General features: G+C 40.3%; 1 protein-coding gene across 1 annotated transcript in view; it reads left to right on the forward strand.

Moving 5' to 3' along the window:
• LOC112254395 (cadherin-4) overlaps nt 1-11,965 on the forward strand; it is a 264,955-nt gene extending 252,990 nt beyond the window's left edge. Inside the window, exons 14-17 of the mRNA XM_024426954.2 lie at nt 9,068-9,301; nt 9,423-9,562; nt 9,774-9,938; nt 10,120-11,965. Of these exons, the coding sequence (XP_024282722.1) occupies nt 9,068-9,301; nt 9,423-9,562; nt 9,774-9,938; nt 10,120-10,326 (746 nt within the window). The 3' untranslated portion in view covers nt 10,327-11,965. The remainder of the gene's footprint in view (nt 1-9,067; nt 9,302-9,422; nt 9,563-9,773; nt 9,939-10,119) is intronic.
• The last annotated feature ends 228 nt before the right edge of the window (nt 11,966-12,193 follow it).

Consider the following 12,193-nt stretch of genomic DNA (forward strand, 5'->3'; position numbering starts at 1 on the left):
GTGTACCTGCGGATGTATTTCAAGGCCTACCTTCAAACTCAGTGCCTCTTTGCTTGACATCATGGGAAAATCAAACTAAATCAGCCAAGACCTCAGAAAACAAATTGTAGACCTCCACAAGTCTGGTTCATCCTTGGGAGAAATTTCCAAACGCCTGAAGGTACCACGTTCATCTGTACAAACAATAGTATGCAAGTATAAACACCATGGGACCACATAGCCGTCATACCGCTCAGGAAGGAGACACATTCTGTCTCCTAGAGATGTGTGAAAAGTGCAAATCAATCCCAGAAGAACAGCAAAGGACCTTGTGAAGATGCTGGAGAAAACAGGTACAAAAGTATCTATATCCACAGTAAAACGAGTCCTATATCGACATAACCTGAAAGGCCGCACAGCAAGGAAGAAGCCACTGCTCCAAAACTACCATAAAAAACCCAGACTACGGTTTGCAACTGCACATGGGGACAAAGATCATACTTTTTGGAGAAATGTCCTCTGGTCTGATGAAACAAAAATAGAACTGTTTGGATGTAATGACCATCTTTATTTTTGGAGTGGGAGGCTTGCAAATTGAAGAACACCATCCCAACCGTGAAGCACGGGGGTGGCAGCATCATGTTGTGGGGGTGCTTTGCTGCAGGAGGGACTGGTGCACTTCACAAAATAGATGGCATCATGAGGCAGGAAAATGATGTGGATATATTGAAGCAACATCTCAAGACATCAGTCAGGAAGTTAAAGCTTGGTCGCAAATGGGTCTTCCAAATGGACAATGACCCCAAGCATACTTCCAAAGTTGTGGCAAAATGGCTTAAGGACAACAAAGTCAAGGTATTGGAGTGGCCATCGCAAAGCCCTGACCTCAATCCCATAGAAAATTTGTGGGCAGAACTGAAAAAGTGTGCGAGCAAGGAGGCCTACAAACTTGATTCAGTTACACCAGCTCTGTCAGGAGGAATGGGCCAAAATTCACCCAACTTATTGTGGGAAGCTTGTGGAAGGAAACGTTTGACCCAAGTTAAACAATTTAAAGGCAATGCTACCAAATACTAATTGAGTGTATGTAAACTTCTGACCCACTGGGAATGTGATGACAGAAATAAAAGCTGAAATAAATAATTCTCTCTACTATTATTCTGACATTTCACATTCTTAAAATAACGTGGTGATCCTAACTGACCTAAGGCAGGGAATTTTTACTAGGATTAAATGTCAGGAGTTGTGAAAAACTGAGTTTAAAGTTTAAATGTATTTGGCTATGGTGTATGTAAACTTCCGACTTCAACTGTATGTAAATAAGGTATTTCTGTTATTTCTGTTTTTTCTATAAATATTTCTAATGACCTGTTTAAACTTTGTAGTTATGGGGTATTGTGTGTAGATAGATGAGGAAATAATACAATAAGAAATCATTTTATTTACGCTATAACGTTAAAAAAAATGTGGAAAAAGTCAAGGGGTCTGAATGCTTTTCGGACTATGTGACTGTACATAACATGGACTTGTAATATTAACACTCACTCCGCAGTGGTTGGGAGCTGAACACGCAGCGATCCAGACTCCTCTACTATCGTATATTACACCTACAGACTGAAATTAATATATATATATATATATATATTTTTTTTTTTATTTTTTATAATGATCATGATAATAATATATACAGTACCAATCAAAAGTTTGCACACACCTACTCATTCAAGGATTTTTCTCAATTGTTATTGCTATTTTACTATTTTCTATATTGTGTAATAATAGTGAAGACATCAAAACTATGAAACAACACATATGGAATCATGTAGTATCCAAAAAAGTGTTAAACAAATCCAAATGTATTTAAGGTTTTAGATTATTCAAAGTGGCCACCCTTTGCCTTGATGACAGCTTTGCACACTCTTGACATTCTCTCAACCAGCTTCATTCATGAGGTAGTCACGTGGAATGAATTTCAATAAACAATAAAAATAAATAAACTTTTCTTAAAAGTTAATTTGTGGAATTTCTTTCCTTCTTAATGCTTTTGAGCCAATCAGTTGTGTTGTAGGTATGGGAGGGGATGGGGGAAGGGGGGGCATACAATAAATAACCCTAATTGGTAAAAGACCATATCCATATTATGGCAAGAACAGCTCAAATAAGCAAAAAGAAACAACAGTCCATCGTTACTTTAAGACATGAAGGTCAGTCAATACGGAAAATGTCTTTCTTCAAGTGCACTAGCAAATACCATCAAACGCTTTGATGAAACTGGCTCTCATGAGGACCGCCACAGGAAAGGAAGAAACAGAGTTACCTCGGCTGCAGAGGATAAGTTCATTAGAGATACCAGCCTCAGAAATTGCAGCCCAAATAAATGCTTCACAGAGTTCAAGTAACACACATCGGAACATCAACTGTTCAGAGGAGACTGTATGAATTAGGCCTTCCTGGTCGAATTGCTGCACAGGAACCACTACTAAAGGACAACAATAAGAAGAAGAGACTTGCTTGGGCCAAGAAATACGAGCAATGGACATTAGACCGGTGGACATTTGTCCTTTGGTCTGGAGTCCAAATGTGAGATTTTTGGTCCCAACCCCTGTGTCTTTGTGAGATATGGTGTGGGGGAACAGATGATCTCCGCATGTGTATTTCCCACCGTGGAGCATGTAGGAGGAAGTGTTATGGTGTCGGGGTGCCTTGCTAGTGACACTGTTTGTGATTTATGTAGAATTCAAGGCACACTTAACCAGCATGTGTACCACAGCATTCTGCTGCGATACGCCATCCCATCTGGTTTGGGCTTAGTCCCACTATCATTTGTTTTTCAACAGGACAATGACCCAACACCCCTCCAGCCTGTGTAAGGGCTATTTTACCAAGGAGAGTGATGTAGTGCTGCATCAGATGACCTGGCCTCCACAATCCCCCGCCCTCAACCAAATTGAGATGGTTTGAGATGAGTCGGACCGCAGAGTGAAGGAAAAGCAGCCAACAAGTGCTCAGCATATGTGGGAACTCCTTCAAGACTGTTGGAAAAGCATTCCAGGTGAAGCTGGTAGAGAGAATGACTAGAGTGCGCAAAGCTGTCATCAAGACAACTGGTGGCTATTTGAAGATTCCCAATTATATTTTGATTTGTTTAACACTTTTTTTGTTTACTAAATGATTCTATGTGTTTTATTTAATAGTTTTGATGTCTTCACTATTAATCTACAATGTAGAAAATAGTTCAATTAAAGAAAAACCCTGAATGAGCAGGTGTTATAAAAACTTTGCCCGTTTTTAAGAAATGTTATTTAAATGTTATATATTTTTTAAAAACGTTTAATTTAGTACTAGTTGGGCAATGGACATTTTTAAACACTGAGCAAAAATATAAACATAATATGCAACAATTTTACTGAGTTAGAGTTCATATAAGGAAATCAGTCAATTTAAATAAATTCATTAGGTCTTAATCTATGGATTTCACATGACTGGGACTACAGATATGTATCTGTTGGTCACAGACACCTTTTTTTTTAAGTAGGGGCGTGCTGCTGTTGTGAGGCCGATTGGACGTACTGCCAAATTCTCTAAAATAATGTTGGAGACTGCTTATGGTGGAGAACAACCTTTTATTGTTCCCAGCACAAGGTGCACCTGTGTAATGATCATGCTGTTTAATCAGCTTCTTTATATGCCACACCTGTCAGTTGAATGGATTTTCTTGGCAAAGGAGAAATGCTCACTAACAGGAATGTGAATACATTTCTGAGCAAAGTTTGAGAGATAGAACATTTGTGTATAGAACATTTTTGGGATATTTTATTTCAGCTCATGAAACATGATATAAACACATATATTGCGTTTATATTTTGTTTCAGTAGATAAATATTGTCCTTCGTAACACACCTTACTTCCTTAAAATAGGGCATTTGTGGTTGACTAGAGCTCTCCCGAGAGGTGCAGTGGTCTAAGGCACTACATCTCAGTGCAAGAGGCATTACTACAGTCACTGGTTCAAATCCAGGCTGTATCACAGCCTGCCGTGATTGGGAGTCCCATAGAGCGGTGCACAATTGGACTGGGTTTGGCCAGTGTAGGCCGTCATTGTAAATAATAATTTGTTCTTAACTGACTTGCCTTGTTAAATAATGGTCCAAAAAAATGTATCTGGCCAAGACTATATAAATACAGTAGCATGTGTGGGGAAATCAAGCCAGAAAAGAAAGTGCATTGTTTAACCTATAACCTGTTAGTTAATTTGCCTTGCCACCTTGATATAGGCCTAAGGCTGAGACAATAAAAAGACACAGTGGCATCATAAATTCAACCACACCTTTGTTTCGTCACAAAACTGGAGAGCAACATCTGTCTGGTGGAGTCCACAAAGCATATTGCAAATAACAAACAGTTGCTGGTCAATCAAGTTTATGTTTCTGACATTTTCGGACTACTAAACAACTATTGATTTAGAACCACAGAGTTACAGCAAGTCGCAAAGAAAAGAGGAGCTGGCTCCAATATTCCAGCACCATTTCAACTTCAACATTTCAACATCATTAAATCACCTATGCTTAGTCTAATACAGTGTGCACTAAAATATATATTTTTTAAACGATTTATTCCAATCAACTGAATTAAGCTAAATATGATTTGGCTGTAACTGGTACTGATTTCTGTGCTAAGTAGAAAAACACATGTTGACTCACCCTACTTGTTGAGAAATGCCAATGCCATCCTCCTCTTTCATGTTGCCAAAACAGTCTATGACTGACATACAGTACACACTTTTAGTTTTAGTTATCCTAGGCTACCTGGCTAAAATGCTTGCTCTCTAGCCTAACTTCCTTTCATGGGCAACGACGAGCCAGTTAGTTAACATTAGCCTACTACATATTGAACTTCAGGCCAGGGACACAATTAATTAATTCATGATTAGATCAGAATCACCATCATAATCATTGGCCAGTACGGAGAATGAAGTTAAACCGCAAGTCCAAATCCCTATCTCCATCCATGGCTAATTTGGGAAAGGAACAATTTTAGCTAGCTAGCTAACCACCGGAGGACAACAACACAACGAGATGCAACAATTCAAGTATTTTTCTGTCAATAACGTTTAGCTTTTGATGTGATGTGATTGGTATGAAGCCAAATCCACTTTACACTTTTTTTTGGACCACCAGGACCATTCACAGTTGAGCACACTCAGTGTAGCTCAACGTGGATTGGCAATAATTTATAGATGGGCTACACATACAAAGAAAGAGGGGCGCTATTTTGCTCGCTCAGATGCTTTCTCTGATGAGATACATTCAGCCCCTTGCGAATTGAGGTAAAATTATGAAACACAGAGATAAGAAAGATAAATTTTTTCTTTCTTTCTTGATCCATATTTTTGGGTAAACGTGGCTTACCTTGGCATCCATGAATACACGCCACTGTATTGTCAATTGTCAAAGACTCCAGCCACCCAAGTCATAGACTTGTCACTCGGCAAGCTGTACCAGAGCGCCAAGTCTAGGTCCAAAAGGCTCCTTAACAGCTTCTACCCCCAAGCCATAAGACTGCTGAACAAATAATCAAATGGCTACAAATGGCTACAAACTATTTGCATTGACCCCTCTTGTTTTGTTACACTGCCGCTACTCGCTGTTTATTATCAATGCAATATCTACATGAACATATTACCTCAAGTACCTCAACTAACTTGTACACCCACACATTGACTTTGTACCGGTACCCCCTGTGTATAGTCTCGTTAATGTTCTTTTATTGTGTTTCTTTTTTTAACTTCAGTTTAACTCTTATTTTCTTAAAACTGCATTGTTGGTTAAGGCTTGTAAGAAAGCATTTCACGGTAAGGTAGCAAAAACATGGCAATTCAACACAATGTTACTTGGAAGATAAGAAGTTTACCTCATAGCTCAACACACAGATATACATGTTTTTGGAAAGATATTTAAATAATGAAGTATGCCCAACTGTTGTCTGGGAAGCTCTTATACAAGAGCATATACGAGAGGGTTTAATCATGTCTTACTCTTGACATAAGTAAAAGAATACCCATAAAGAATTAGAAATACGAGAACAAACATTTTAACACAAAATTTGAACACCCTTCAACAGTTGAACACATTGAAGCTCGAATGTAACACAATAAACACCCGATCTGCAGAGATTGCTGCCATGAAATCTAAGCAACAATATGTTGAGCAAGGTGAAAGTGCAGGGAAAATACTTGATTGGTAAATTAAGAAAGAGGAAGGGAAACATACAGTATCAAATCAAAGTTTATTTGTCACGTGCGCCAAATACAACAGGTGTTGGCAGACCTTACAGTGAAATGCTTACTTACAGGCTCTAACCAATAGTGCAAAAAAGGTATTAGGTGAACAATAGGTAGGTAAAGAAATAAAACAACAGTAAAAAGACAGACTATATACAGTAGCGAGGCTATAAAAGTAGCGAGGCAACATACAGACAGTTAGTCAGGCTGATTGAGGTAGTATGTACATGTAGATATGGTTAAAGTGACTATGCATATATGATGAACAGAGAGTAGCAGTAGCGTAAAAGATGGGGTGGCGGGACAAATGCAGATAGCCGGGTTAGCCAATGTGCGGGAGCACTGGTTGGTCGGCCCAATTGAGGTAATATGTACATGAACGTATAGTTAAAGGGACTATGCATATATGATAAACAGAGAGTAGCAGCAGCGTAAAAAGAGGGGTTGGGGGGGCACACAATGCAAATAGTTCCGGGTAGCCATTTGATTACCTGTTCAGGAGTCTTATGGCTTGGGGGTAACAACTGTTGAGAAGCCTTTTTGTCCAAGACTTGGCACTCCGGTACCGGTTGCCGTACCAGGCAGTGATGCAACTAGTCAGGATGCTCTCGATGATGCAGCTGTAGAACCTTTTGAGGATCTCAGGATCCATGCCAAATCTTTTTAGTTTCCTGAGGGGGAATAGGCTTCATCCGTAGCATTCAAACCCCAGGTAGCATAACAATGGATCCTTCTGAAATCCACTCAGTCTTTAAAACATTTGATCACAAACTGTATCAATCCTAAAACAAAAGTTCAAATTAGGATATAGACAATTAATTTCCTTAATAAGCCAATTTGACCAATTATAAGTGTATCAGAGAAAACGAATATGGATAGAAACATTACCCCGGGTGAATTGTTGGAGTCCATCAATAATAAAAATAAAAAAAAGGAAATCTAATGATGAATTCCCAGTGAAATATATCGACACTTCCGTTCCAAATGGCTGAAGCCTATATTACTTATGCTCACAGCAGGTCTAGAGAAAAACATACTTCCCCAGTCTCTGTTTGGCTACAATCACCCTATTTAAACAGAAAGATAAGGATCCATTGTCATGCGGATCTGTCTGCCTAAGATCACTCATGAATGTGGATCACAAAATCATTGCTAAAGTATTGGCTTTTCGCATAGAAACAGGAACAGGATTTCCTCAGACAACCTCCAATAATTCATCATACCAAGAACTTGAACGCTCCAAAAGTGGCAGTATCAATAGATGCTGAAAAAGCATTCGATAGGGTGGAATGGGCATATTTGGTGACTGTCTTTTAAAAAGGTTTGATTTTGATCTGTTATTTATTTCCTGGGATGAGCTAGTGTACAAGTCCCCCAAAGCATCTATATGAACAAATTGACAGATCTATGCATCATTTCCGTTATCAAAAGGGACAAGACAGGGATGCCCTTTGTCTAATTATTTATTTTCTTTAGTCACAGAACCCCTAGCATCAGTAATTAGAACTCATGGCTCAATCTGGGGAATAGAGATTGGTGGTTATCAACATGTAATGTCATTGTATGAGGATTACATTTGACTTTATTTATCTGTCTTTTCTTTTACTACTGTTGGACACATATGGTGCTCTATTTAAAGTCAATTGGGAGAAAACTGAAATAATGCCCATTTCTAATTATACTTCTCAAGCTTAGAAAGTACATTTAAGTGGAAATAGACAAAGACACATCTGGAGGAGGCATATAAAATCAATTACTTTCCTTTAATAGATGAGATTGAATTCAATGTTCAGAGATGGAGATCTCTCCCAATATCTATGTTACATGTAGGTAGAGTCAACACAATAAAAAATGTATATATTACCAATGTATATATTACCATTGATGTATTTATTCCATGCCCTGACAGTTTCAATTTCATCCAACCTTTTTAATAAATGAAATGGCCTGGGGGTCTTGGACTACCTCATATGAACATGTATTACTGTGCTACACATCTGCATTCACTTAAACAATGGACAGCAGACTATCCTGGTGCATGGAGGAGTATTGTAACAAAACATCTAATACCTTATGATTATTTAAGATAATTCATAGGACTGTAATGTAATGTCACATTTTGGTTGGAGATGCAGAAAGCTCAAAGGAACCGGTTTATTGCACATGCTGTGGTCCTGTGATAAACGGACACCATTGTGGGATCATGTATGTGCTGTCATTTCATTGTGTCTAGGAATTTATATCCATTTCTGTCTGTTGGGAAATGTAAATATTGGTGATCAATATGAGAGAAAGTTTTGTAATCTAGGTCTAATTGCTGCAAAGAAAATGTATATCCATGAAATAGTAAGCCTCATATTCACCCTCAATAAGATACTGGAGGACTGAACTACCTGTCTACATACTGTTGGATTTGGTATATTATAAAGCGATATAAAAATCAGATGTGTTTGACGAAATTTGGAAACCATATGTTGATCACCTCGGGGAATGTGTTGTATAGTGTGCGTTTTGTGTTTTTGTGTTGTGAGGTGCTGTGGAAAAACATATTTTTTTTTTTTAGCTGATACTCTTGGTTTAGGTTGAATGAGATATCCTGTGCTGTAGCTGTGTGTGTATTGAGCTACAGTAACTGCCTGTGTATTATTCAGTATGCATTTGCATGTATTGTATCTCTGCAGTACTGCTCACATAGATGACTACAGTAAAACCCCAGAATGGTCAACTGTTTATATTTTACACCATTGCTATCGGATACTGGGAGCTTCACGCAGTGACGGGACATTGTGTCTGTGTGATTATGTGCAGGTGACTATGCCCAGCTGAGACTGAGGATTCCCTACCTGGATGCAGGGGTGTATGAGGTTCCCATCATAGTGTCGGACTCTGGGAACCCGCCCCTCTCTAACAGGTCTATGATAAAGGTCAAGGTGTGTCCGTGTGACGACAACGGAGACTGTACTACCACCGGAGCTGTAGCTGCCGCTGGACTGGGGACCGGAGCGATCATAGCCATACTCATCTGTATCATCATACTGCTTAGTGAGTATAATACACACTTATACACACACACACACCTGTGCTGTAGGTGTCATTGACTGTGTCAACATACTACTCCCAGCCCTCCTCTGTCTACCCTGCTGATGTGCTGTGTGTGTTGCAGCAATGGTACTGGTGTTTGTGATGTGGATGAAGCGCAGGGAGAAGGAGCGTCAGGCCAAGCCCCTGTTGATTGACCCAGAGGACGACGTCAGAGACAACATCCTGAAATACGATGAGGAGGGAGGAGGAGAGGAGGACCAGGTCAGTGATATACACATGCACTAGGACTTCGTTTAACAACGCAGCCATACTTATAGCCTGATGATGACCACACCGAGGATGATGAAGCCAACGATGATGATGACGACGACAACGATGATGAAGATGTAATGTTTAAAAAATACTGTGATTGGACTCAGACACTTTCTCCGCCATTCTTACACTGAGTCCCCTTCCTTGTCTGGTGTTGCAGGACTATGACCTAAGCCAACTGCAGCAGCCCGAGGCTCTGGACCACATCATCTGTAAACCAACGGGGGTGCGCAGGGTGGACGAGAGGCCTGTCATCGCTGAGTCCCAGTACCCCATCAGACCTAGCCTGCCTCATCCCGGAGATATTGGAGACTTCATCAACGACGTATGTTAACTATTAGACATTGTTCATCTCGAAAGATCATACAAGTGTGTTAATGTTCATGTCCCTGTACTTAACAGTGATATCTTTTCAAAAGTTTTCAAACACAGTAGCAAGGCACAGTAGAAGTATTTTGCCTTCCTCTCCTCAGTGTTAACTAACCCTCTATGTGTTTCTCTCTCAGGGTCTGAGGGCAGCAGACAATGACCCCACAGCCCCGCCCTATGACTCCCTGCTGGTGTTTGACTATGAGGGCAGCGGCTCCACGGCCGGCTCTGTCAGCTCCCTCAACTCCTCAAGCTCAGGGGACCAGGACTACGACTACCTCAATGACTGGGGCCCCCGCTTCAAGAAGCTGGCTGACCTCTACGGCGGAGGAGACGACGACTGAGAAAGGGGTGGGGTACGGAGGGGGTCCGGGGGGAGGGTTTGGGGTTGGGGTCAGATGCTCCTCGAAACCACAGGCAGGGCCCAAGCAGTACCACATTCGATATTTCCACAGTAGACCAGTGAGGACAGAACGGACGTTAGAGACTGTTCTAGAACACGGCCTGTGGCCTCACCAGGTTCTGCTGCTACTCTATTCTGGCTTTTTTAGTGGCAAGTTTTTAGTGTGTTTTGTTTCTCACTCTACTGAATTTCAAGCTATCTGGGGACACAAGGCACTTCTGAGAAACAGTAGTGATGACGCTCGTGTGGCTTGGATGGTAAAAAGGAACAGGACAAACCCGTCTCTTTTTGGCCTAACGCTGAACAGAGTGTACAGAAAGACACTTTCTCTCTCAACTTGAATTTCATTAGAACAGAAGCACTGTCATTTTATAAAGTGCCTTTTGTGGTGTGTTTTGTATTGGACTCCTGCTATCTCAGGGTTGTTTGCCATTGGAGTGGTTTCGAGCGGCACACTCCCTTGTAACCTCCATGCCCCCAACCTTCATATGGCTCCCTCTCCTCTTCTCTCTGGTGTAGAAAGAACTACTGTACCCAGCAGCAACACAGAGAAGTGAACCTCACAACGAGGGCTGGCTGCAGGTTAAGATCAGTTGAACTCTGACCTTTTGGAGCATTTTGGGGAAGTACTACTAAAGCAACCCTCTGTCAGTGAGACCTGATACACACTAGGGTGATCGAAGACTTTCCGAAGCATCATCCGGTCAACACAACAACACACTGACATTGGGTGTGTGAGTGTATGTGGTTGTTTTTATAAATGTGGGGGTTTTCTAACAAACAGAGAATGCCTGCCTTTCCTCTGTGAACTCAGTCTAGGAGCATTTATGTTTGGACGCTTGCCTGCCCTGTACGGTTTTGTGTTGCTTTCCACACTGTAAAACTTATATAGGCATGATCTGAGTAGTGAGACAGTATGAGACAGTACGACTTTAAATGGCTTGGAAAGAAGGCACTGAAAAAGAAGCGTTATAAGGATTTTTTTGCCTTGAACATTCCCATTTTTTAGGTCAACAAAACTATTAAAAGGTGCATGATTTTTTTCCAAAATGTTTTACTCAACGCACTTGTTCTTATGTGGTGAGAATGTAAAAAAAATAGTAAGCTGAAAATATATGAATATACTCTGTAAAAAGACATTCAAAAAAGAAATGCTGTAAGATACCTATTTTTTGAAGTATTAACAACCAAAAGGTTGATGCTCTTCAATGGGCTGGATGACATTTTGGCCCGGCCATTTTCAATGTGTGCGCGTGTTTCTTTTCTAATTTTGGTCAAGATGCTGTATGTAGGTTTCTTTCGGTTTATCTTTTTCACACACAAAAAAAAAAATTGTTGCTTCTTTTTTAAGAATTAAGAAAGCTTTGTTATAGTTCCGTTTTTTTTTTATATGTCAAATGCAGCCCTCCCTCTTCTCCTTGTGTCTTTGACGCATTCCTGTCGGCCTCTGAAGTTGGAACTGTTCAAGGGTTAAACAGCCATGCCTGCTGATAGTTGTTCTATTATTCAGTGTATCCGAATTATTTTCTTCATTGATCTGGATATGTGCTTTAGAAAATAAATGAGACATGTTTTAAAAATGTGGCACCTTACTTATTTCTACCCTGTTCAACCATCAGTGTTCTTCACTCCCGACTTTCTGAGATTACACCCTCCTGGAATACACTCTTGATACTATTTTTATCTTAAACTTGGCCATTGGTTATTTTGCACCCTCGCTGAATGACTGACTGTACTATTCTCTGTTTGTGTTTTTGCTGGATGTCAAGGCCTGACGGTTCTAACTCCCTGTACACTGCAGAGCTGGG

Source organism: Oncorhynchus tshawytscha, linkage group LG07 (assembly GCF_018296145.1).
Source record: "Oncorhynchus tshawytscha isolate Ot180627B linkage group LG07, Otsh_v2.0, whole genome shotgun sequence".
Classification (NCBI taxonomy): Eukaryota; Metazoa; Chordata; class Actinopteri; order Salmoniformes; family Salmonidae; genus Oncorhynchus; species Oncorhynchus tshawytscha.